The sequence below is a fragment of the Triturus cristatus genome, chromosome 3_1 (genome assembly GCF_964204655.1).
Source record: "Triturus cristatus chromosome 3_1, aTriCri1.1, whole genome shotgun sequence".
Taxonomy (NCBI): domain Eukaryota; kingdom Metazoa; phylum Chordata; class Amphibia; order Caudata; family Salamandridae; genus Triturus; species Triturus cristatus.
In genome coordinates, this window is record NC_140583.1 from 779,738,832 (window position 1) to 779,766,200 (window position 27,369).

The 27,369-nt window shown below is 47.9% G+C and overlaps 1 protein-coding gene across 1 annotated transcript in view; it reads right to left on the reverse strand.

The window, feature by feature from the left end:
- Nucleotides 1–27,369, reverse strand: part of ATIC (5-aminoimidazole-4-carboxamide ribonucleotide formyltransferase/IMP cyclohydrolase) — a 137,415-nt gene that overhangs the window by 19,123 nt on the left and 90,923 nt on the right. The window contains exon 15 of the mRNA XM_085644989.1: nt 10,517–10,672. Coding sequence (XP_085501115.1) covers nt 10,517–10,672 — 156 coding nt within the window. The remainder of the gene's footprint in view (nt 1–10,516; nt 10,673–27,369) is intronic.

Below are 27,369 nucleotides of genomic sequence, written 5' to 3' on the forward strand. Positions count from 1 at the left end.
AAGCTCAGCTCGTTTCGGGCTTGAGACAAAGGGCCTCGGACTGCGCCACAGCCCAAGCATCGGACTATCTTTCAGTGGCTCATTCACTTTTAAGAGAAAGCAATGCACACTCAAGCTTTCAATGAGGAAACCGTGTAATGCGTTTTGTAGGTATACTATATCACCCCTTAGTCCCTCCCTTGGTCACATTACTTGTAAGAGGCCACTGCACCGCCTCAGAACCAATCTAAACTCACCAGTGCCAAATAACCCGCCCCCCACTCATCATGTTGTAATTTGGCCTCTACAGCCTTAATGGTGCTAGAGTGTGGGGTGCTATGGCTGGGAGAGACCTGCCAAGGGATTAATGAACAGGGCATGAGACTGCAGAGATTATCCTCACCCTGGGGTTGGGAGGAGGAGTCTCATTGGAGCAAGCATTTGTCAAAAATGTAGGTCAAGGGCATTTCAAAAGAGGTACATTTCTTCGGATTCCTCATCTAGGACAAGCTGGTTCCAGCCAGGTCAGGAGCAAGACAGTGGGATCCCAAGGGTTTCCCCAAATGATGCTGCATTTCTTTTCTTTACAGCAACAGAAACCCAAGATATGATTTAGACAGTGGATTTGGGTGGTGAAGGTGGAAGATGCGTAATGGAGGAATGAATATGCTACTTACCAGTATGCATCTGTTCTTGGCATGTAGGGCTGCTGACATTCATATCTGTGCATAGATCGCCGCCTAGTGTTGGGTCCGGATGTTTGCACGTTGTTGTCCTGGAAGAGTCTTCGAAGTATCCTGGGATAGGTGACTCCTCCCCTGGACTACAGTGCGCATGGGCATCCTCTCCATCCTCAGATTGTTTTTCGCCATTGTGGCAGTGATGGAGTAGATATAGAAAGTGATGACCATGCTTACAGTCATTCTGAGAGCTGCAGCTGCTACAGGCGCCGGGGAGGAGGGAGGGCGATATGAATGTCAGCAGCCCTACATGCCAAGAACAGATGCATACTGGTAAGTAGCATATTCAGTCCGAGGCATGTGGGCTGCTGAATTCATATCTGTGCATAGAATATATAGCAGTGCCCTCTTATTAGCGGCGGCTACCAGTGCCAGCTGCAGCGGTCTGAAAAAGAGTTTTGAGAACAGCCTGTCCTACAGCTGCCTGCTGTTTTGATTGCACATCTACACAATAGTGTTTGGTAAATGTATGTGTAGTGGACCAGGTGGCTGCTCTACATATGTCATGCAAAGGAATGTTTCCTAGGAAAGCCATTGAGGCCCCTAACTTACGTGTTGAGTGGGCTCGTGGGGGAATCGTTAAAGTGCGTTTAGCCTTTTGATAGCAAATTTGGATACATTTAACGATCCATCTGGCTATTCCTGCTTTAGAGATAGCGTTACCTTTGTGGTGTGGGGCAAAGGCAACGAAAAGTTGTTGTGTTTTCCTAAAGGGTTTGGTCCTGTCGATAGAATACATGAGGGCTCTTTTGACATCTAGTGTGTGGAGTGCCCTTTCTGCGACAGTTTGTGGGTTTTGGAAGAAAATGGGCAGTTCAATGGTTTGATTCATGTGGAACTGCGATACCACCTTTGGCATTAATTTGGGGTTGGTACGTAGTACGACCCTGTTGGCGTGAACCTGTATAAATGGCTCTTGAACGGTTAGTGCCTGGAGTTCACTAACTCTCCTCAAAGAAGTGATCGCTACTAGGAAAGCTACTTTCCAGGTAAGGAATTGAATCTCGCATGAGTGTAGAGGTTCAAAGGGTGGACCCATCAGGCGTGTGAGGACCAAGTTGAGGTTCCACATCGGAGCCGGTGGGAGGCTTGGAGGAATGACTCGTTTGAGTCCTTCCAAGAATGCTTTGATGGCAGGCACTCTGAATAGAGAGAGGTGCTGCCTGGTCTGCAGATAGGCTGATATTGCGGTCAAATGGACACGTATAGAGGTGTACGCCAGATTGCATCGGTATAGGTGTAATAGGTAACAAATGTTTTGGATGGATGCGTCTAGCGGGTTAATGTCATTATTATTGCAATAAATGACGAACCTCTTCCATTTGGCTGCATAGCAAGCTCTGGTAGTGGGTCGCCTGGCCTCCTTAATGATGTCCATACAGTCAGGTGGCAGGTTGAGGTAGCCAAACTCTAGGACTTCAGGAGCCAGATTGCCAGGTTCAGCTGTTGCGGATCTGGGTGCTGAATCTCTCCATGGTTCTGCGTCAAATGCTCGGGTTTGATCCGTAGCCGTTGATGCGGCACCACGGAAAGTTCGAGAAAGGTGGTGTACCACGGCTGGCGTGCCCACGTTGGAGCAACCAGGACGAGCGTCAGGGAGTGTTGACGCAGTTTGCGTGCCACCAGCGGTATCAGTGGTGCTGGGGGAAAAGCGTACGCAAATCTGCCGGACCAGTTCATCCATATCGCATTGCCCTGCGACTGCGGATGTGGGAACCTGGCGGCAAAGCTTTGGCATTTTGCGTTTGCTTGTCGCGAATAGGTCTATCTCTGGATGACCCCACTGCTGGAAGTACGGTTGGAGTACTGATGGGTGTAACTCCCACTCGTGCATTTGGTGGCTGTGTCTGCTGAGCAGATCCGCCATCTGGTTGTCCTTGCCGGGGAGGTGTTCAGCCATGAGGAACATGTTCCTCTGAATGGCCCACTTCCACATGCTCTGAGCCAGATGAGACAACTGTGGAGAGTGTGTTCCTCCCTGCTTCTGTATGTAGTACATGGCAGTCATGTCCGTCCGGATCAACACGACTTTGTTGCACAAGTGTACTTTGAATGCTTTCATAGCGAGGAAGATTGCCATCAGCTCTAGGAGGTTGATGTGCATCTTCTTTTGTTGTTGTGTCCATAGTCCCTGCACTGTGTAATGGAGTACATGAGCTCCACATCCCTGGAGAGACGCGTCCGCCGTCAGTATTATCTGTGGGACAGGCTCTTGGAACGGTCGGCCCTTGCAAAGGTTTTGTGGATTCCACCAATGCAGAGAGTTGTATGCCCGACCGCTCACCAACACTAGGTCTTTCAACTGTCCTTGAGCCTGATTCCATTGACGTGCTAAGCACTCCTGAAGCGGGCGCATATGTAGTCTCGCGTGTGGGACTATGAAGATGCAGGAGGCCATCATGCCTATCAACTGCATGAACACTCGCGCAGGGAGTGTTGTGGTTTGAACTTGGAAATCAGCACTTGCATGCTGTTGATTCTCACTAAATTTGGCTGAGCTGTGGCTGCCAGAGTGTCTATAGTTGCACCTAGGTACTGTTGTACGTGTGCGGGCTGGAGATGGGATTTTGGGTAATTCAGTGAGAACCCCAGACTGTGAAGGAGGTGAATGGTGCGGGACATGTGGCTGGCACATTGCTGGGCTGACTTCGCTTGAACGAGCCAGTCGTCCAGGTAAGGGTAGACGTGTATGTGCTGCCTCCGTGTGCCGCCACAGTAGGTAGGCACTTTGTAAACACCCTTGGTGCCGTTGTCACACCGAAGGGAAGGACTCTGAATTGGTAGTTCTGTCCTTGAACAGTGAACCTGAGGTATTTTTTGTGTGATGGGTGAATGGGTATGTGGAAATACGCATCCTTGAGGTCCAGTGTGGCTAGAAAGTCTCCCTGCTTGAGCAGCGGGAGGACTTGCTGGAGAGTGAGCATGTGAAAATGCTCGGAAAGAATGTATCGGTTTAGGGGTCTCAGGTCTAATATAGGTCTGAGTGACCCGTCCTTTGGTATTAAAAAGTACAGGGAGTACACCTCCCTACCTTGCTCGTGGACGGGTACGACCTCTATTGCGCCTTTTAGAAGCATGCTTTGCACCTCCTGCTGTAAGAGCGTTAAGTGCTCTGAGGACATAGGACGGTTTTTTGGAGGTATTGTGGGTGGAGTGGAGGTTAGTTCTAGACAGTAACCGTACTTGACAATATCTTTGACCCACCTGTCCGTGGTGATGGAGTTCCACGTGGACAGGAACCTTTGTAGCCTTCCCCCGACAGGTGATGTGGTCGGGAGGAAGGGAGAGGGCGTCACTGCTTGTTCTTGGGGGAGGACCTGGTGTTGCCGTAGCCGCGTCCTCTGCCCTTTGTACTGGAGCCACGATATCCACCCCGGGTGTTTTTATCGTAGGTGGTTTGTGTATTGCTTTTGTTGTATGTTTGCTGTGACCCCTGTCCTCTACCTGCTCCTCTATTTCCGGGGCGACGAAAGGAGCCGCTCCGAAAGGACTGAGTTTGGAGAGCCCCCATGGACTTTGCAGTGTCCGTGTCCTTCTTTATTTTCTTTAGGGTGGTGTCAACCTCCGGGCCGAATAAATAGTCGGGGTTGACAGGCTGGTTGAGTATGTTGTTTTGCACCTCAGGTTTGAATCCGGAGATTCGTAACCAGGCATGTCGTCGCAGCATGACGCTAGTGTTTATGGCCCTGGCAGCTGTGTTTGCAGCATCCAGCGCGCACTTGATGGATGCGTTTGTGAGGAGCTGTCCCTCCCTGATGAGGATCTCTGCACCTTCTCTGAATTGGTCAGGGAGATGTTGGATTAGTTGCTCTAATGTGTCGTAGTGCGCTCTATCGTAGCGAGCGAGGAGTGCTTGAGTATTGGCAATGCGCCATATGTTGGCTGCCTGGGCGGCAATCCGTTTGCCAGAGGTCTCTAACACCTTGGACTCTTTGTCCGGGGGAGGAGCGTCACCTGTTTGTGAGTGTGCCCTCTTGCGAGCATTCGCAACGACAATGGAATCCAGAGGTAATTGGCCTCTGATGTAAGTAGGGTCCCCAGGCGCTGATCTGTATTTCTTGTCGATCCTGGGGTTTATCACTCTTGCCCTGGTGGGTTCCTTGAAGATGTCCGTTGCTGGCTTGAGGACACCCTTCAACATGGGTAGAGTTTTTATATTCCTTTGAGGATGTAAAGTATCCATAAGAAAGTCGTCCTCGACGATGTCAGAGTGAAGTTGCACCCCATGATTGGCCGCAGCACGTTCAATTAGAGCGTTGAACGCTGCCGTGTCCTCTGTGGGAGATGTTTTTGCTCCATAGAGTTGCGGGTCTTGTGCATCCATAGGTGCACCTGGGTCCACAGGGTCATCTCAAGTTTGATCAGGGTCTTGTTGGCTGTCAGGGTCCATGTCTCCGGGGTAGGGGACTTGGTCACCCATGTAGTCCCAACGCATCCGTGTCGGAGTGTGTGGGAGAGAAGGATTGTGGATCCTGGTAGGGTGAGTGGAAAGGTTCGTAAAGAACTGGTTCTGAAGCCACAGGCAGCTCTCTGAGTGGAATCCTGAAGGAGTCCAAAGCCGGCTCCGAAGTTATTTTCCGTTTGTGGATAATCATCCTGCCGGTGTCGGCGTCGATTATATGCGATGGAGACGTCTCCGCAGAGTGTTCGGCAGGCGTGATTGTGGTATGGGTCACCAGTGTCCTGATTTGGAACATTTGGGGCCGTGGATGGTGGTAGGCCAAAAGTAATGTTGGCTGGTGTCGAAGAGGCCGCTGGAGCTGTAATTGGCTCGGAGCCCGACGTGTCCTGGAGGACCATTTTCTTTTTGGTGCTTTGCGCAGCAATGGGTCGCGTCTGGAGCGCCCTAGAGTCTTTCGCACCGACCGGTTCTGTTGAGGCAGTCGTGGATTTTTTCGGCGCCGGTGGGTCATCGAGTCGAGGGGCGGGAGTGGCCGTCGACTTCGATGATTGTGGCTTAGATGTCGCCGTGGAAGCGGTGTGAGACGCAGCAGGCTGTTTGACCTTTGGGGTCGGAGTCGATTGCGTCGGTGCCGGGAGCCGAGCAGGTTTGGTGGTACCGAAGGCCTTCTTCCTTATGTCGACTCCGACGTCGGCCGCTTCGAGTTCGGCACCGAAGTCTCGTTTGGTGCGCTCGGTGCCGATGTGTTTTGCTGGCGTCGAAGGTGTGGAGGGCCTCGATCCGACCAGCGCCACTTTCGGTTTCAAGTGAACCAATACTGCTTTCGGTTTCGGTTTTAAAGAAGGGAAACCAGCCATTTTTGGCATGAATGGCTGCCGCTGAATGTCCGAGGCCGGGCCCGAGGGCGGGACCGAAGAACTGCGGGATAAGTCTTGGGTAAGGCCCGAAGGCGATCCCTCGACCGGAGCCATAGACTGTTGCACTGGGCTTTCTTCAGTCTGAACGGGTAGGCCTTGCTCGTCACCGGAGCTACTCTCTTCGGCCCCTAAGGCCTCATCGTAGTCTCCTACCTCGGTGCCGTCTTCATCTGTGCGAAAGAGTGTTTTGTCGACGTCTCCCGATCCGGAGTCATGTTCGGAAACGGGACTGGAGGGTAGGTTCTCCACTTCTTCGACATCTTCGGTCTCGGCGTTGAAGATGTCGGCCGGGGCCGGTGCCGCTTGCTGTGCCTCGAGTCTCGCCGCTCGTCGATTCCGTAGAGTCTTCTTGGATCGAAATCTGGCACAGGCCATGCATGTAGATTCGTCGTGATCCGGTGAGAGGCATTTGTTGCACACCGGATGGACGTCGACGTGGGGGTATTTCGCATTGCATACCGGACACCTCTTGAACAGTGTCCTCGATTCCATCGCTGATGTCGAATCGACGGTCGGGTAAGATGCGAAAGTTTGTTCTAGAAGTTAGTAAACTAACAAAGATACTATCGATACCGATCGATAACAGTACCGACGCGAGCTAAAGGCCTTTTGGCCTGAAAACAGGTTTTCCTAACTTGAGTCAAGATAACACATCCGAACCCAATGGCGGAAAAAAACAATCTGAGGATGGAGAGGATGCCCATGCGCACTGTAGTCCAGGGGAGGAGTCACCTATCCCAGGATACTTCGAAGACTCTTCCAGGACAACAACGTGCAAACATCCGGACCCAACACTAGGCGGCGATCTATGCACAGATATGAATTCAGCAGCCCACATGCCTCGAACTGAAAGGATAGAGCTAGTGCCCCTGTCTCGGTCCCTTTATATGATTGGTAGGTGGGCTGGCTCCAGTACAAGCTGCACCTATAAGGCAAGCATCCTTTTGCGAGGAAATGTGCTAGGCACCTTCAGTGGCAATTTGGCAAAAATCTTGCCCATATGCGGGTGGATGAATAGTCACTTGTTGATCTCCTGAAGGCGCTTTAGAATGGGGGCGTTGAAATCCTTGGAACCCACTGATGAATGTGCTGTGAATAGACTGAGTCAGTACAGACCGCTGTTTGGTACAGACCGCTGTTTGGGTGTCAAATGTTGGTTCAGCTCAAAAGAGCCCATCTGTGTAGGTGCCGAGGAACCAGAAAGCATCTAGGACGCAGCCGACACAAAGACCAGGTATATACAGCTATTTCAGTGCCATGACCAGAGTCGCTCTAAAGCCTTGTGTTGCCAGCCATGGCTGGGATGCAGCGGCAGCCTGGACGGCTGTTGAGGTAGTACTGGGCTCAACGCCTAACCCTATCAAGGTCAGTGGTTGACTTGTTTTTAGTGGCAAGACCCTCACAATCCTCTTAGGACATTGACCCAGTAGGAACAGTTGGTCTTCGGTACTGGTGCCAGATGGTGAACTCTGCTCCAGGCTGAAGGCTGCCGTTCAGTCCGAGGCGCTCTGCTCACCCTTTATAGTTTTACCCGAAGAGGAGTGCTTACCTCAGCGCTACGCCATCTTGCGTCAAGCAAGATTGCGATAGGGTTGGTGCCCAAGGGTCTTCTTTGTCTGAACTGGAGGCAGTCAGACAGGGCGGGAGGTCTCGTCGTATTCCGGTGAAAAGCAGTTGTTGCAGTACTCATGGCAAGATCACCATTTGGTCTGTGAGTAGCACTCTGGAAAGGGGTAATACTCCTTATGGTCTACAAATTCTCAAAAGGATGACCAAGAAGGAATAGAGTCCCTGAACAAAAGATATCCTGGGTGCAGAACCAAAGGAACAAGGACAGATTCAAAAAGACTGTTGCAAACACAAACCTTTTTCGCCAATGGGAGTGGAAGCAGTAAAAGGCACGGCGAGAAGCTCCATGTGGCGTCGACCGCTTCAGCGACTCATCCAAACCCAACAGAGGAGAAAAATTTGACCACGGAGCCGATGCCCATGCGCAATACCCATCTTAAGAGGAGACACTATAGCTGATGGCTTGAAAGACTTCAAAGAACAAGTAGCACATGTTCACGCCCAACAGTAGATGGCAGGAGCATGCAGCGCAAGTGCATCTACAGCTACACATGCCATGAACACAGTTCTCTCGATACATTGTTCCATAGCCTATCTACGAAAAACAGTTTGGCCACTTAAGGGAAACAGGGGTGTACATTGCCTCAAGGTTACTATTTATTAGTGTTATAAATCCAATATGCTGGTGCTTCAAAGGGAGAGATTTACAATTTCTCAGGGTGTTTGTAGCCACCAAGCCCCTAAAAGTTCAGGAATTGTCCCTCGCTCCTAGTCTTCAGTAGTTTGAAATGCAATACTCTGGTTACTGTAGATATTCAAACTCTTCTTTACTTCACTTCCACTCCAGCTAACATGTGTTTCGTCCATGTAGCACATTAAGGCGATAAAATATCCGAATGAAATCCAAACTATTTTTCATCCTACAGCCTTACTCATGATCATAAATCAGCCATAACTGGATTAGAGAGAAAAGTGTTAAGTAATTTGTTTCCAGTGTTTTAAATATCTGCGGTGCACACGTACCAGGCTACCCCTCAAATCCAGCCTGCATTATCCATACAGACGTGTCATCCGCCTTGTGGTACCGCGGTGGTGCCTCAGTATGGATGATGCCGACCAAATCTGAGGTGTAGCCTGATCCATACACAGATATTTAAACATGGTATACAACACTGGTCTCAGGATTCAAGTTCTGGATTAATAATTATGGATCATGAATAAGGATAGAATTGATATTGGATATAACAATTTAGATATTTTAGAATCCTGATTAAAAATGCCAAAACTAAACATTTTGGCTGGAGTGGAAGTGAAAGTGAAATGAAGAATATGAATATCAGTGACCGGAGTATTGTATGTCGAACTACTGGAGACAGAGTACTCCAGGGACAATTGCTGATCATAGCAGATACACCCCATACTTGCTGGTGAGGTGGGAACATCTAGGAGGGAGACCGTGTCCAGGTCTGACCCAATGAACAGGAGACAATGGGAGGGCTGTAGGTGCATCTGAGGGAAGTTAATTAAGAGAAAACCTTGCGAAGAGCAGGGAGATTGTGACCCGCAGGTGATCCAACATAAGCTGTGGCAATTCAGTAACCCGTTGTCGAGGTATGGAAATACATAAATCTGACCCGTGAAATTTTTTGGAAGACTGGGGTGGTAAGGGATGCAGGTCGATGTTAGCCCAAAAAGGACTAAATGACAGTGGGGTAGAGACCACCAATAAACACCGGTATCTCCTGTGCAAACTGCAGGACCGGTACATGAAATTAAACGCCGTGCAAGTCAGGAGACACCATGCAGTCTTCCAGGTCCAGAACCAAAAGGGAACATAATTAACCACTGTGAGGAAGGTACTCAAAGCGCAAAGGTACAGAATGAGACTGAGGCCATAGTTTTTCATGGCAATGATATAACAGGAGTAGCGCCTCTGGATGATCTTGTTCTGGGACAAGTTCGCCAGCACCCTTGGTACTCAAAGCGAGAATTTCCTGCTGCTTAATGTGGGTGAAGAGATCTGAAGCCATCTGAAAAAAACGAGGAAGCAAAACCTGGAAGAGTAGACATCCACCAAGAGTGAATCAGTAACAGACTTCAGTAACTTATGGCTTGGTCTGAGACTTCAAAAACAAAGTAGAGAGGGGTTCGTCTCACTCAACAGTTCACTATCCAAACACTACGGCATCGCTACAACTAGAGCAGTCTGTCTGAAAGAAATGGTGAAAGATTATACCAGAGTAAGCAAATACCTAATGATGCAACCAGAAACTGGTGAACGGATAGCCCATTGAATCAAGACCACCTAGGTTCTACCACTGCAGCATGTGTTGTATAGGAAAGGTGGAAAAGATTCTGGTAATACAGGGAGGGCAAACCGGACCGGTGTACCTCAGTGGGAGATGTTTGGGCATGAAGGGTGTAGGGAAAAGGCATCCACAAACTCACTTTCTCAGTAAATAAGGACATACCAACCTACATGTTGCATATGCTAGTTGTTTCCTACCAAGAGGACTAGTTGGCAAAGGCCTGGAGTGCCAAGACAAACACTGCCAACCTTCAAGTCATGCTACGTGCCTGTGCCATTTCCCTATTGGCACTACAGTTATGCTCTAAATCTGGGTATAGGTAAAGGCGATCTAGATAGTCTGGACAAATAGCAAGACTGGCACCACCAGTCACTTCTCTGCTGGCCCGCAGAATTCAACCACATTTGATGCAAGTCAAGTGAGGTAAACGTGAGTGAGTCGTGATATCTATTTTTCCCCATGTGCCATGCCACTTTCTATGGGAGACAAAATGGACTCGATCCCCATAAAATACTGCTCAACCATCAAAACACTTAAAAATGCAGAAACCTCACCCAGAACACACAAAAGCCAGCATGTAATTTGGTATGGCACTCTTACCTTCCTAGCTCGGTCTACATTATCTCTGAAGGGGAAGAAGGCATCAGAACTAAGAGCCACAGCCTTTAAAGTGCCGATCCATTCCTTCTTCTCAGCCTCAGTCAGGAGCTCCGGCACCTGCTCAAACATCGATTGCCACTGGACTAAATCAGCATCCTGCAAGACAAGATTTCAATTAAAAGACAGATAGATTTAACACATTCACAGGACCAGTGCAATATAGCCTGGAACAAAACTTCCAAAAATGCTCACATAAAAAAATAAAAATTTAAAGAGTGCATTAACTAATGAAGTAAAACTTAATTCATCTAAAGGTTTCCACTGAGGGCCACTCCTGTGATCGTACTGTGGCCCTTTTTAATCCACATCTCACAAGTTGACTTCCCCCTAGAGGCAAGCTATGTTGGACTGCCACCACTACCCTTTTACAAACACTCTGGCTTTACGAATAGTTTTTGCTAATTTGTACATGCAGCCAGCCTTGCTTTGCCACTGCCAGTTTGCATTTGTGTTAGCACAAAGTGACAAAGAAAAATGCACTGCTGCAGTACAGGATGAAGTGCTTGTATTCTTAAAAGGTTGAATACAAGGCAAAAGCCAGAGTCAACCAAAGTAGTATCAATACTGTATTGGTGTCCAAATAACTTGGCACCATACACAGTTTGCAGACATTGTGAGGAACACTTTTGCGGTTTGCAGCAGCACTTTAGACTGAGGACAAGCTAGATTATGGAAACCACGTGAGCTGTGGCCAGTGGAAGAACCTAGTTTGTCCAGGCGGGGGTAGAGAAGAATTTGCCAGGCTGTTGCAAAATCAAAACCATGCTCAGCTCCTGGGGATATGCACAGAAGACTGCTAAACCAGATCAGAAGCCTCATCAACGCAGCCTATCTGGACGGGAGATTGGAAAGCAGTGCTGAAACACTTTACTGGATCAATTAAGCGAGCCTACATAGTTCAATACCCTCGGTGTGCCTCTTTCCACCCACTATAGTCAGACAGTCCTGGTGTTATTTTAACGGGGGCTCCTTGGGAACTACAGTTGGAAGAGATAAGCTGCTCTTTTGGCGACTGAGCAGCCGAGGCTTCAAATCAATCAGGGAATTGTGAAGCGAGCTACTCACCAGTGAGGGTCTCCAGGCGCTTCCGCTCACTTAGTTATGATGCTTTGCACCCAGTGGCAAAGACATGAATAGATGGCGACGTGCTGTAGCAAGGTCGCCTATAGACAGCTCTATTTGTTGTAAGACCCATTACAGAAATTACCAATATTCACACTGGGCTTTGGGTCAGCCCACTGCTCACTGTTGCCTCTTATCAATATCCTATTTGTTTCTTGATAGCTCTTCTATTGCTTATCCGCAGTATAGATCACTATACTTCAGACAGGACGACTTGTATCCTTCCACTACTTACATTCCAAGAACTACTTTATTTTCCTGTCCGCACTCCGTGCATGTGGTTTCATATCTTCACAATAGCAAAGGCCACACTGTGCTGGCTGGAGCCACAATTCAGGTAGGTGGAATTAGGAATGGTCTGGGACAGGAAAGGATACCGGTTGGCTACTATTGTTTTAGATAAAAGGTCTGTGCCTGCCCCAAAACGCCATATAGATTACTGGGCCTTCCCAGATTACCCCCTCCCCTCCTTTTTTTGGTACACACAAACTATAACCATGGTTAGGCCGGTGCTGTGTAGATGCCTATATTTTTAGTCCATATTACAACTATAATTTGCACTTCTATCTGACTTTCAAATCACAATGCCAGGAGCTGTATGCCCAACGCGGTCGTACCTCAGTGGACAACATACATGAAAACACAACCCACACATTCAACACCCCACCCTTTCACCCACACACTACACGGCAAAGTTTGGTGTCCATGTGGGCAAGCATTTCAGACACCCACCCCCTAAACAAAGGGCTAGTAAACGCTATACAAATGCCATCATACACTTTTTGCTTTGGTTAGCTTTCCCCCTTTGTGCTGCCTTCCCTTCTCCCCCTCATTCTGCTGTGTTGCATGTCTACCCCCCCCACCCTCCCCCCAGCTGGTCTGTTGCCCTACCCTTGCACCCCTGAATTGTATCCCCTTGTAAAAAAAAAAAAAAAAAAAAAAGGCCTTGTGCAGATGCCATTTCCTACTGGGCTGTTCTGTTCCACGAAAGCTGTGGAAAAATATTTTTTTTTCTCTGTATTCTACCACTGTAAACATCGGCCATCTGGAATGACAATTTAACAGGCTGGTGGGATGGGAATGCTCCAGCATGGTACATGAAATTGCACACCTGCCCGGAGTGCCAGTCTGGGTAATCTGTATTCAGATATTTGTTTTGAGGCTGGAATCATGCTAATACAGAATTTGCGAAGCGGCCTCGGACAGTCCCTCACAATGCAAAATCCAGAGCCGGTCCTGTGACCAGGAGGGGTGAATCAAGCATTCCTGCATAGTGTACTGCTGTCCCTTTCCGGTGATAAGCATAAAGACATGGTGGCAAAGCACTTTTTCCTGATATCACATAAGTGACCAGTCCTTTTCATCCGTGTCCAAGTATGGTCTACCGACCCCTCATGTATAAAGTTCTGAACTATGTGAAACCCAAAGCCTAACACCAGAATCCAGTGTGTATGTTAACTGTATGTATAGTATGCATGTAGTACATGTGTGGTGTTAAACCTGCATGGGTAGGAGACTAAATACTTAAGCCAGAGGGGTCCATTTTGGATGCCCTTCGTTTTGCATGGCACAAGATGGGAGTGAGAGTATAGAGGAAACTGGACTTTTGTTGCAGTTATTCCCCCCCCACACTTTGCTCCCTTTTTAGCTACTAGATGCGGATTTGACTCGGACAGTGCATAGACGCCTGCTACCCAGACTTCAGTGCCAGATCTCCATTAAAACAAGGTGTTGTCGAATTGTGCTACAATTGGCAAAGAACTAGCACTCCTGTAAGTGGTACCCCAGGTACCTACAGCATGGGTACTTAAGAGGGTCCCTAAGGGCTGCAGCATATCTTCATCGCGCACATTGCTGGACAGATTTAATCCTATTTGTATATTCCTGGGCATATTACTTTTAAATTGCGCTGCTTGTAACCGCGCTGTTTTCCTTGCCTAATCATCAGGCGCTTGTCAGTACAGCAACTAGGGGCATAGTTAAGCTTACCTGCATAATAATTGTGTCCTCACTCGCATTTTGCAGGACTTCGGTAGTAGGGTCGTGATGCTCCGTCCGCCATCTTGGGTGGGTGTTGACGCTTGGGCCACTCTCAGGCGCCATATTGGTCGGGTCTAGAGGCTCTAGCAGCCGGAAGCCCGCGCGGCGTTATACTATAACTAGATATGGGCGCGCAGCGGACGCGCCGGCGGCAAGCCCGGCGTGCTTGCTACCTCTCATTTGGCAGATACTCGTGAGGATTCTTACGATTCATCGTGCCTTACTGCGGCTGGTATTCAATGTTTGTCTATCCCCATCTTCTCATAGGACTTTTTCCTGTGGCCTGCTGAATGTTCGCTCTCTCGTTAAGCATTAGGCTGAGATTGCTCTTCTAATAGAATCTTTACATCTAGACATTTTATTCGTGACCAAAACTTGGGCTTCGGCAAACTGTGGGATGGAACTCGGTTGGGCTTGCCCACCGGGCTACCTCATAATACACACTCCCCCCGAGCTTCTGGTAGGGGGGGGTGGAGTAGGTTACATTTTCAGAGACTCAATCTCCCTTTCGGAACTGGTGGTAAGAGGTGTTAGGGTTCGAGCTCATGGGCTTCTCTATTACGGCCCAGGGCGGTACCTTGATAGCAGGCCTTTTATGCTACAGACCACCCTCTTCAACCACAACAGCCCTTCAGTCATTGGTCGATTTGATCTATGACCTCTCAAACTCCCATGCTAAATTCTTAGTACTGGGTGATTTTAATCTCTGGCCCTCAAGATCTGGCCTATAGGGAACTTTGCTAAGCGTGTAGCAATGTTCAACTTGCACAGCTGGTCTTGTCACCCACTCATGTCAAGGGGCACACTTTAGACCTGGTATTTGCTGAGAAGGAATTGGTTGTAGTGAAAGGTCGTGGATCAGTGTTGGACCGATCAATATGTCTATTGTTTTGCCTGCTCCGCTAAAATCAAGTAACTCGGGCGGCACTAAGTTTAATCGACAATGGTCTCGCCTTTTCAGGGAGCCGATTCGACCCACTCTATTGCCTAGGACTTTTCTGGTGGAGGATAGTGTGGACAAGAGCTATGCTGTCCTTTGCCAGCAAATTTTGACATCTCTGGACGAGTTGGCCCCTTTGCAAAGGGTGAGGGACAGACCTAGAGGAGCCAATGCTTGGTTCACTGATGATCTTGGACAGCACAAGCTCCGTTGCAAACAGGCGGAGCATACCTGGAGAGGGTATAAGGAGCTGGACAGGGCAGCATATAAAGCGGCCCTGCAGGTATACAAGACCCAGCTAAGAAGCGCTAAAGCAAAGTTCTTAGAAGATAAAATCGCAGACTCTATTTAAGCTGGTTAACAACCTATCTAACCCGTCTTGTACAGTACCAGCCATTCCGGCTTCCCAGGAACTTTGAGATTCTTTGGCCCTCGCGTTAGAGGAGAAAATTAGGACCATTCTGAATTGAAAGTATTTGTACCCCATCTGTTGAGATCCTATTAACAAGGACTCGGACTCCGCATATGACGTATAGTCTGCTGACTTGGTATGAAAGTGATTTTGGGTGCTGAAAATGTGACAGTGACGAGATGTACAGTATTAAACCCAGCAAATTTGTTGCCAAGTTTAAATTATGAATAAGTGAAAGATGAAGCAGATGTGACAGCATTGTGCATGAAACCAAGACCTGACATTAAAGATACTCCACTAGAAGAGTCAGATAGTGTGATGTACGTAGATGGATCTTGTCTGAGAGATGAAAAAGGTGCATGGAGTGCTGCTTGTGCAGTGTGTACAGTGTTGAATATGCTACTTACCAGTATGCATCTGTTCTTGGCATGTAGGGCTGCTGACATTCATATCTGTGCATAGATCGCCGCCTAGTGTTGGGTCCGGATGTTTGCACGTTGTTGTCCTGGAAGAGTCTTCGAAGTATCCTGAGATAGGGGACTCCTCCCCTGGACCACAGTGCGCATGGGCATCCTCAGATTGTTTTTCGCCATTGTGGCAGTGATGGAGTAGATACAGAAAGTGATGACCATGCTATACAGTAATTCTGAGAGCTGCAGCTGCTACAGGCGCCGGGGAGGAGGGAGGGCGATATGAATGTCAGCAGCCCTACATGCCAAGAACAGATGCATACTGGTAAGTAGCATATTCAGTTCGAGGCATGTGGGCTGCTGAATTCATATCTGTGCATAGAAAAAATAGCAGTACCTCCTATTAGCGGCGGCCACCAGTGTCAGCTGCAGCGGTCTGAAAAAGAGTTCTGAGAACAGCCTGTCCTACAGCTGCCTGCTGTTTTGAATGTACATCTACACAGTAGTGTTTGGTAAATGTATAGTGGACCATGTGGCTGCTCTACATATTTCCTGTAAAGGAATGTTTCCCAGGAAAGCCATGGACGCCCCTAACTTACGTGTTGAATGGGCTCGTGGGGGAATCGTTAATGTGCGTTTAGCCTTTTGATAGCAAATTTGAATACATTTAATGATCCATCTGGCTATACCTGCTTTGGAAATGGCGTTGCCCTGGTGTTGTGGGGAAAAGGCAACGAAAAGTTGTTTTGTCTTCCTAAAGACTTTAGTTCTGTCTATATAGCACATGAGGGCTCTTTTTACATCTAGTGTATGGAGCATTCTCTCTAAGTTTTGTGGATTTTGGAAGAAAACAGGCAGTTCTATAGTTTGATTCATGTGGAACTGCGATATTACTTTAGGCATGAATTTGGGGTTGGTACGTAGTACGACCCTGTTTGCGTGAACCTGTATGAATGGCTCTTGAATGGTTAGTGCCTGGAGTTCACCAACTCTTCTTAACGAAGTGATTGCCACTAGGAAAGCTACTTTCCAGGTGATAAATTGAATCTCACATGAGTGGAGAGGTTCGAAGGGTGGACCCATCAGTCGGGTGAGGACCAAGTTGAGGTTCCACACCGGTGCTGGTGGGTGTCTTGGGGGAATTACTCGTTTAAGTCCCTCCAAGAAAGCTTTGATGGCAGGCACTCTGAACAAAGAGAGGTGCTGCCTGTTCTGGAGATAGGCTGCTATTGCGGTTAAATGTATACGTAGTGAGGTGTATGCCAGATTGCATCGGTATAGGTGTAAGAGGTAACAGATTATGTTTTGAATGGATGCGTCTAGCGGGTTAATGTCATTGTTGTTGCAGTAAATGATAAACCTCTTACATTTAGCTGCATAGCAAGCTCTGGTAGTGGGTCTCCTGGCCTCCCTGATGATATCCATACAGTCAGGTGGCAGGTTTAGATAGCCAAACTCTAAGACTTCAGGAGCCAGATTCAGCTGTTGTGGATCTGGGTGCTGAATCTCGCCATGGTTCTGCGTTAAGAGTGCGGGTTTGATCCGCAGCCTTTGATGCGGCACCACGGAAAGTTCTAGAAAGGTGGTGTACCATGGTTGGCGCGCCCATGTGGGAGCAACTAGGATGTGTGTCAGTGAGTGCTGTCGTAGTTGGCGTGCCACCAGCGTATCAATGGCGCTGGGGGAAAAGCGTACGCAAATCTGCCGGACCAGTTCATCCATATCGCATTGCCCTGCGACTGGATGTGGGAACCTGGCGGCAAACCTTTGGCATTTTGCGTTTGTGTGTGGCGAACAGGTCTATCTCTGGATGACCCCACTGTTGGAAGTACGGTTGGAGTACTGACGGATGTAGCTCCCACTCGTGCATCTGGTGGCTGTGTCTGCTGAGCAGATCCGCCATCTGGTTGTCCTTGCCGGGGAGGTGTTCCGCCATGAGGAATATGTTCCTCTGAATGGCCCACTTCCACATGCTCTGAGCCAGATGAGACAACTGTGGAGTGTGTTCCTCCCTGCTTCTGTATGTAGTACATGGCAGTCATGTTGTCCGTCCGGATGAACACAACTTTGTTGCAAGTGTACCTTGAATGCTTTCATTGCCAGGAAGATTGCCATCAGTTCTAGAAGGTTGATGTGCATCTTCTTTTGTTGTATTGTCCATAGTCCCTGCACTGTGTAATGGAGTACATGAGCTCCCCATCCCTGGAGAGACGCGTCCGCCGTCAGTATTATTTGTGGAACAGGCTCTTGGAACGGTCAGCCCTTGCAAAGGTTTTGTGGATTCCACCAATGCAGAGAGTTGTATGCCCGACCGCTCATCAACACTAGGTCTTTTAGTTGCCCTTGAGCCTGATTCCATTGACGTGCTAAGCACTCCTGAAGTGGGCGCATATGTAGTCTCGCGTGTGGGACTATGAAAATGCAGGAGGCCATCATGCCTATCAACTGCATGAACACTCGCGCAGGAAGGGAGTGTTGAGGTTTGAACCTTGGGATCAGCATTTGCATGCTGTTGATCCTCACTAAATTTGGCTGAGCTGTGGCTGCCAGAGTGTCTATGGTCGCACCCAGGTACTGTTGTACGTGTGCGGGTTGGAGATGTGATTTTGGGTAATTTAGTGAGAATCCCAGGCTGTGAAGAAGGTGAATGGTGATTGACATGTGGCTGGCACATTGCTGGGCTGACTTTGCCTGAACAAGCCAGTCGTCCAGGTAAGGGTAGACGTGAATGTGTTGTCTCCGTAGATGTGCAGCCACTGTAGCTAGGCACTTGGTGAAAACTCTGGGTGCTGTTGTCACACCGAAGGGGAGGACTTTGAATTGGTAGTGCTGCCCCTGAATAGTGAACCGGAGATATTTTCTGTGTGACGGGTGTATGGGATGTGGAAGTACGCATCTTTGAGGTCTAGTGTGGCTAGGAAGTCTCCCTGTCTGAGCAGCGGGAGAACCTGCTGTAGGGTGAGCATATGGAAATGCTCTGAGAGAATGTAGTGGTTGAGGGGTCTCAGGTCTAGTATAGGTCTGAGTGACCCGTCCTTCGGTATTAAGTACAGAGAGTACACCCCTGTCCCCTGCTGGTGGACGGGCACGACCTCTATTGCACCTTTTTGCAGCATACTTAGCACTTCCTGCTGCAATAATGCCAAGTGCTCTGAGGACATAGGACGGTGCTTTGGCGGTATTGTGGGTGGAGTGGAGGTTAATGCGAGACAGTAACCGTGTTGGATAACATCCCTGACCCACCTGTCCGTGGTGATGGTATTCCACGTGGACAGGATCCGCTGGAGTCTCCCCCTGACAGGTGTTGTGGTCGGGGGGAAGGGAGAGGGCGTCACTGTTTGTTCTTGGGTGAGGACCTGGTGTTGCCGTAACTGCGTCCTCTGCCCTTGGTGCTGGAGCCACGATATCCACCTCTGGTGGTTTTATCGTAGGTACTCTGTGTGCCCCCTTTATTGTATGTTTGCTGTGACCCCTGTCCTCTAGCCGCTCCCCTATTTCCGGGGCGACGAAAGGAGCCACTACGAAATGTCTGCGTTTGCAGAGCCCCCATTGACTTAGCAGTGTCTGTCCTTTTTCATCTTTTCTAGGGTGGTGTCAACTTCTGGCCCGAATAAGTAGTCAGGGTTGACAGGCTGATTGAGGATATTTTGAACCTCAGGTTTGAATCCGGAGATTCTTAACCAAGTGTGTCGTCGTAGCATGACGCTGGTGTTTATTGCCCTCGCAGCTGTGTCGGCGGCATCCAGTGCACACTTAATGGATGAGTTTGTGAGAAGTTGTCCCTCTCTGATTAGGAGCTCCGCTGCCTTTGTACTCGTCTGGTAGATGTTGGAGTAGTGACTCCAACGTGTCATAGTGTGAGCGATCGTAGCGAGACAGGAGCGCCTGTGTATTGGCAATGCACCAGATGTTTGCTGCTTGGGCTGCAATCCTTTTGCTAGAGGTCTCCAGCACCTTGGACTCCTTGTCCGGGGGAGGAGCATCACCAGTTGTCTGAGAGTGCGCTCGTTTGCGAGCATTAGCAACCACGATGGAGTCCAGAGGTAACTGGCCTCTAATGTACATAGGGTCCCCTGGCGCAGGCTTGTATTTTTTCCTCGATCCTGGGGTTTATCACCCGTGCCCTGGTTGTTTCCTTGAAAATGTCCTTTGCTGGCTTGAGGACACCTTTTAACATGGGCAGAGTCTTGACAGTCCTCTGAGGAGGCGAAAGTGTCCACTAAGAAATCATCCTCAATTATGTCGGAGTGGAGTTGCACTCCATGATGGACTGCGGCACGTTCAATGAGGGCATTGAAGGCAGCAGTGTCCTCTGTGGGAGATGTTTTGGCGCCATAAAGCTGCGTGTCCTGGGTATCTGTAGTGGCACCCGGGTCTGCAGGGTCATCCCAAGCTTGATCTGGGTCCTGGTGCTCCTCAGGATCTATATCCCTGGGGTAGGTGGTGTCATCACCCATGTAATCCTCCATTGCGTCCGTGTCGGAGGGCGTCGGAGAAAAGGACTGGATAGGAGGTGTTCATATAGAACCGGTTCAGATTCTGCTGGCAGTTTTTGCTTTAGAGGGATTCTGTAAGAGTCCAAAGCCTGGTCGGAAGTGACCTTCCGTTTTCGGAGCATGAGCCTGCCGGTGTCGGCGTCGAATTGGGACGGTGAAGGCCCAGTAGGAGAGTGTCCAGTAGATGGGGACCTTGTCTGGGTGACACGTGTTCGGATCTCGAATAGTTTTGGCGCTGTGGACGGCGGCAAACCAAAAGTGATGTTGGTTGGTGCCGAAGGTGTCTTTGGAGCCTTTTTCGGCTCGGAGCCCGACGTGGACTGGAGGGCTGCCTGTTCTGATACGTTGCAAGGACGCTGCAACTTGTCGCACCGAGAACGCCGAAGGTTCTTTGGTGCTGAGTGGTTCTGTAGAGGTAGGCGTGGACTTCTTCGGAGCCACAGGGTCATCTAGTCGAGGAGAGGTAGTCGCGGTCGACGGCGTTGATGACTGGACCGTAGTCGCTGCCTTCGAAGTGGATTCCGATGGAGCGGCCGTTTTAACCTTGGTTGTCGGGGCAGATTGCTTTGGTGCCGGGGGCCGAGGCGCTTTGGTGGTACCGATGGCCTTCCTTTTTGGATCGGTGCCGACATCCGCTGCAGCGAGTTCGGCACCGAAATCCCTTTTGGTGCGTTCGGAGCAGACGGTTTTGGCTGGCGTCGAAGGAGTGGAGGTCTTCGAGCCGACCAGCGCCAGTTTCACTTTCGGTTTCTGTTGAACCGGTGTGACGATTGGTTTCGGTTTCGTTGAAGGGAAACCAGTCTTTCGGTAATAATGGCTCTCACTGGATGTTCGAGGCCGGGCCAGAGGGCGGGGCCGAAGAACTGCGGGATTGATCTCGGGTAAGGCCCGAAGGCGATCCCTCGACCGGAGCCGTAGACTGACGCACTTTAATAGCCTCCGTTTGGACGGGTAGGCCCTGCTCTTCACCAGAGCTATCTTCTTCGGCCCCGGAGGCCTCATCGTAGTCCCCCAACTCATCGTCGGCTTCTTCCCTGTGAAAAAGCTCTTCATCTGCGTCTTCCGATCGGGAATCGTGTTCGGAAGCGGGGCTGGAGAATTTTTTCCACGCTTTCAACATCTTCGTCCTCAGTGCTGAAGATGTTGGTCGGGGCCGGTGCAGATTGCTGCGCTTCTAATCTCGCTGCTCGTCGATTCCGGAGAGTCTTCTTGGATCGGAATCGGGCACAGGCCATACATTTCGATTCGTCGTGATCCGGGGAGAGGCATTTGTTGCACACCGGGTGGACGTCGATATGTGGATATTTGGCGTGGCAAACAGGACACCGTTTGAATGGGGTCCTCGATTCCATCGTCGATGTAAGGTCGATGGTCGGATTAAACGGATCCGAAAAAAGTTGATACGGTTGCTAAACTAGCAAGTAAGCTGTCGCTACCGAGCGGGAACAGCACCGACGAAAACTAAAGCCCTTTTGGCCTGAAACTAAATTTACCTAACTTGAGTCAAGATAAGCACATCCGAACACAATGGCGGAAAAAAACAATCTGAGGATGGAGAGGATGCCCATGCGCACTGTGGTCCAGGGGAGGAGTCACCTATCTCAGGATACTTCGAAGACTCTTCCAGGACAACAACGTGCAAACATCCGGACCCAACACTAGGCGGCGATCTATGCACAGATATGAATTCAGCAGCCCACATGCCTCGAACATATGCAAGTCACCCCTACAGCAGGCCTTGAGCTCCAAGGCAGGGTGCAGTATATTTTGTGAGGCACGAGCAGATATGTCCTGTGAGGTCTAGTTTTATTGCTAGTGAGCAAGGAAGCAGCCTTATGGTATGTACTGGGCACTGGTTAAAACTAGTTCCCAGCTACATAATGGCTTCACTGGAACATGTGGTGTTTGCTATCAAACACCTCGTATTATTAAAACCACAATGATTTCCGTGAAGGATTTATTAATACACGCACCCAGAAGGTAACTTGGAGGCACCCCTAAAAACTACCAGCCCTCTAATATGCTGGCTAACCGGTCTAGTCAAGCCTGCTGCCAGTCTAGTTTGACTGCTTAGGAGTGGAGAGACCCGCTCTGAGGACAGAAGCATTGCCTGCTCTGAGGAGAGGTTACCACACCACCACCCCTCCGGAAAGGCTGGTACATTAGTTATCCAAGGCAGGGAGCTTCAATAAAGCTTTCTGCCTTTGGTATACAAATCTGGTCCAGCTTTCCTCTTGGCCCCTCTTCTGCAAAACAAAGACCAAGACACCAGACGCCTCAAAGCACCCATGCTCCAAAGCCAGAGTCCAAGGGAGGTGACGTGTCCACGGAGCCCCCACCCCACCCACCCCCATTTGCACATGTTAAACTAATCAGTCAAATTATAATATAACTTTCAATCATGGAGGGTATTGGTGACAACAGACATCGGGGATTAAAATGTATCCTCCCCTTTTGACCAGATTAACTACAGATATTTGAATACAATTGTTCAAGGTTTTAAGGTCTGTGTAAGGCTTAACTAAATGTTGCTGAATTTTAGAAACAATTATGAAATTACTAAGAATTGCCACTTACATTTATGTAAAAGGCTGATTGACTGAGAACTTTTAAGTATGTTTTCCGTGCCCATGATTGCGTGTTTTGCTCTTTTAACTTTGCACTGGTCAGTTTAACAAAAAAAAACAAAAATAAAATAAAGCCAAGGCGCTTGTCATGAGATCAAGGCTCGCAAGAGCCGAAACGCGCAATAGCTGTACTTTGCACTAGGAATAAATAAACTTCATGACCTCATAAGGCAGTCGTGTCAGTTTGTAGAAGGAACTCTGCGGCAAGTAACGGAATTCAAGGATATATGTATACATGTTTCATGAATCATAGTTGAACCATTTAAAATACATAACGGTTTATAAAATTAACGTGGTTTTCCGATACAGCAGTGACTGGACAGTTTATGGAGCGATATTTACAGTGTCATGCTGTATCCGAGATTCCAGTGGCTGTACTTTTGTTCGAATTGCACACCTCATTTTCTGTTTTAAGGAGGAAATGGGGCATCAAAATAAAGAATCCTACTTCTAGTCCCACAACTTCAGTCACATAAGTGTAATATCATGTTGGACGATAGTTACAGATGTCTGAAAATGCCGAAGTGAGACAAGCTATGTATTATCTGGTGTACTGCAACTTTGGTAATCTAGCACAGTTTAATATCAGCGCCATGAAACCTTTGGGTGTACGCGCGCTTTAGAAATATATTTAACATAATACTTAATGACCTATGTTTTTGGTTAGTCAACTTAATGGAGTTCTATGTAAGCGCCTTGTAGGGAGGTAAGGGGAAAGGGTACTTTTGCAGCACATACCTGATCAAAGCAGAAAAAGATAGCCGGTAGTTGTTGGAGGCACACTACACTCCTTCATAGATTTGATAACTACATGCACTGTTTTTTTGCTTCTGCCTCGAATAGAAACAAAGAAAAGTGCAGGATTCTGCAATAGTCTTTCAGCTGTCCCCTGGGTGCTCCAGGGAGCTGTCCCTAGCATTATTTAGGGGAATTATCTGCTTGTCACACCACTTATAAGGATAATTCCTGTAGTGCACGCTGGTAGATGAACAAATGAAAAGGTTTCCTTGTAATTAACTTTTCTGGGTAGGAAGCGCCATACGGGAAGTGATAACTTATGAAGTTTTTGCACTTCTAACATTACTGCATTTAATACTGGTTAATGAAGAGGATTTGGATTAGATGTACCCACCATTTGTTTTACTTTAACTTCTTTAGGCTAATCCTGCTTAATCAGAGGAGTACGAGTACTGGGCCACTCAGCCTGTACTCAAGTCATCTGGATATACACAGGGCCAAGTTGACTGGAAGGACTTTCATGAGAACGTGGACAGATTGAGTCTGTCCAAAAGCCAAGACTGAGCAGCAACTCAACCCAAAAGGTGAATTCCTCCAAGTAGGTGAGCTGTGGCAATCAATCGTACATCAAGAACGGCATGTTTGCATTGACGTAGAGGCTCAATGTAGGGTGCTGGTGTGCCGTTTCCACCTCAGTAGGAACAGTGTTTGTTGGATAACAACCTGTTGGGATTGGTGCCAGACTATTTTAGACACCCCCAAGGATATGTTGGCCTAAAGACCAGCTAGCTCACAATGCCCCCATAAGTACCCCTAAACCCAGTGAGCGAACAAACGGTTCGAGCAACCCCAGATCACATAGGAAATCGTGGTAGCAGATCTAGAAACCTTTCGCTCAGTCACTAGTGGTCTGAGAAGTGTACAAAGAATACACAAAGGGGAGTTTAATATTTATTGAACCACTAATTCTTGTATAAAATATATGTGATGCAATGATCACTAGGCAGCGGATGAAAGTGATTAGCAATACAAGGACAGTGAACAGAATAAACAATTCCACCATTGTTCTAAGACAATGCATATATTGAGGCATACAAGTACAGAGTATAGTATACTCCTACCATGCGTTCCAAGCGTAGTTGCCTAGGGTGTATGTATGTTCTGCCAAGAATCCCCTATTGGGTGATCTAACCCCCTTTACCTCACGGCAAAGTATGTAGGTCCCCGTCGTGCTCACATGTTGGACATGCCTCCTTGTAGAAGGATAAACCAGAACCAGCTGAGCTGAAACACCAACACAAGGACAACCTTGCAGCGACAGCCAAGTGCTCCTCTGCTAGTGTATGGAAGTGTGCATTTATAACAATGGCATCCATGCTTCCGTGTTGATGCTTCAGCTGAGCCGACATGGTTTATTATCTTCTTGATAGCGAAGTCGCCTCATGGACAGAACAACAAATAACATTTGCACAATGTGTGTTGAAGCCTTGTATGAAATGTTCAAGGTGTTGTGATGGTGTACTTCTGAAGTGGTGTTAGCAATGTAGTTGCAGAGAAACTAATCCTCCACTGACACGCATGCAAATGTGTCAAAAGTCATCGTGTGGAAGAGAAGGCAACTTAGCCCCATATGCTCCTGACTTCTTGGAATTAATGTTCTGCTGAGAGACTTGCAGTACCCCTTTTTGCCTTCTAAGTAAGTTTTCTGTAATGGTAATTATACCATTCCTGGACAGGTTATTGATCATGGCTTTTAAGCATTTCTAGTTTTTTTTTTTTTTTTTAATTATAGTTGCAGCCACATCTAGGGACGTAAGCATACGTGCTCATCATTACTGCCCACTGCTGATCATTCATTTTTACTCTTGGCCCCTATATTAGAGCCAAGTCACTACATTAGTCTGTGCTTATTGTGAATTGTCCTCCCAGGGTTTGTTTTCATTTTAACTCGAACTCTTGACTTACTCTCATTTAGACTTCTAGCGCTCATGCCCTGTCCGGATGATTACCTCAGAATAACAGAGGTTGAAACATCGCAAACACCAGACCAAAATAGATAGGAGTAATTTGCAGGGAGCAGAAACAAATTATGCGGAAGGGTTGAACAAATTATGCAGCATAATAAACCACATTTGTAAAGTGTGAACAATCACCCGTAAGGTTCTCTAGGCGCTGGGGGTCGTCGGGAAGATTAAGCAAGCTATTGCGGCACATTATAGTATTACTTCATTATGATGTCATTTTTACACCGGATAAAAGTTTAGGAACAGAGAGCACCTTATTTGTTATAATTTAACACCCAAATACAGCAATAAGTAACTTGAAGATGGAACAGTCAAACTTAGCGAAAAGCGTCCCGGTGCACAGGAATCCAAGTCGCTATATTTGAAAAAATATATATTTGATCAGTTTGAGCTAGAAACAATTTGTGGTTAAAATCTGCAGATTAGGCAGGCGATGGATTACATGGCAAATACATCATTATGGGAAAACCGTCACGGATACAGAATTGCATAATTCCAGTGGCCCTGGTCATTTGTCTTTTTTATAAGTGATGCACTTCATTTCGTCCATCACATTCCACTGAACCTTCACTGAAAAGCATGAACACTATATATTTCATTGATTACCAAAAAATGTAACTATTTTAACTAATAAAAACAGTATTCGTTCCTACAAGTATGTGTCAGTGACCCGGTTTCATTAAATGAATACTAGAAATAGGTTTTTTTGCATAGACCGTTTCGGTTTCCCAGCAGGTGAAACTATTTCCAGGTGAACCACTGTAGATACAAACTCCTTAAATACACTGCACCTTAACCTATTGGCTGTTTTGGGACTAACCTAGGGGGTGACCTGAATCAAAAGGAATATGCTACTTACCAGTATGCATCTGTTCTTGGCATGTAGAGCTGCAGAGCCACACACTTAGGATAAGATCGCCATCTGGTGTTGGGCTCTGATGATTGCAGGTTGTTGTCTTCGGAAGAAGCCTTTGCTCACGAGATAGGCGACTCCTCCTCTGGACAACAGTGCGCATGGGCATCCACTCCATCCTCAGATTGTTTTTCGCCATGATGGTGTATAAGAAATAAAGAGAAAGGATGTCCATGTGTAGTGTCTAATTAAGACAATGCTGGAACAGATACAGGTCCCGGGGAGGCGGGTGGGCGTGTTTGGCTCTGCAGCTCTACATGCCAAGAACAGATGCATACTGGTAAGTAGCATATTTCGTTCGAGGCATATGAGCTGCAGATCACACACTTAGGATAGACTATATAGCAGTGTCTCCCCTAGCGGTGGTCACCTGTATCCGTTGCAGCAGTTTGGAATAGAGTTTTTAGGACAGCTTGGCCTACTGAAGCTTGTTGTTTGGATTGCACATCAACAGTAATGTTTAGTGAAGGTGTGTGGAATGTTCCCTAAGAATGCCATGGAAGCCCCCCATTTTACGCGTGGAGTGCGCTCTAGGGGGAACTGTAAGAGTGCGTTTAGCTTTTTGGTAACATATTTGGATACATTTAACTATCCACCTGGCTATTCCTGATTTTGAAATGGGGTTGCCTTTATGTGGTGGAGCGAAAGCAACAAACAGCTGTTTGGTTTTGCGAAAAGGTTTGGTTCTGTCGATGTAATAAAGCAAGGCTCTTTTAACATCTAAGGTATGAAGGGCTCTCAGCTACTTAGTCTGGATTAGGGAAGAAGACTGGTAGCTCGACTGATTGGTTAAGATGGAAAGGGGAAATGACTTTAGGGAGGAATTACGGGTTTGTCCTAAGAACCACTTTGTTACGATGTAGTTGTAAGAATGGTTCTTCAAGAGTCAAGGCTTGTATCTCACTTACTCTCCGTAGGGATGTAATTGCGATAAGGAAAGCCACTTTCCATGTTAGGAACTGCAGTTCGCATTTATGCATAGGTTCAAATGGAGGACCCATGAGCCTTGTGAGAATATTGAGATTCCACACTGGGGAAGGTGGTAATCTTGGAGGAATAATTTTTTTAAGA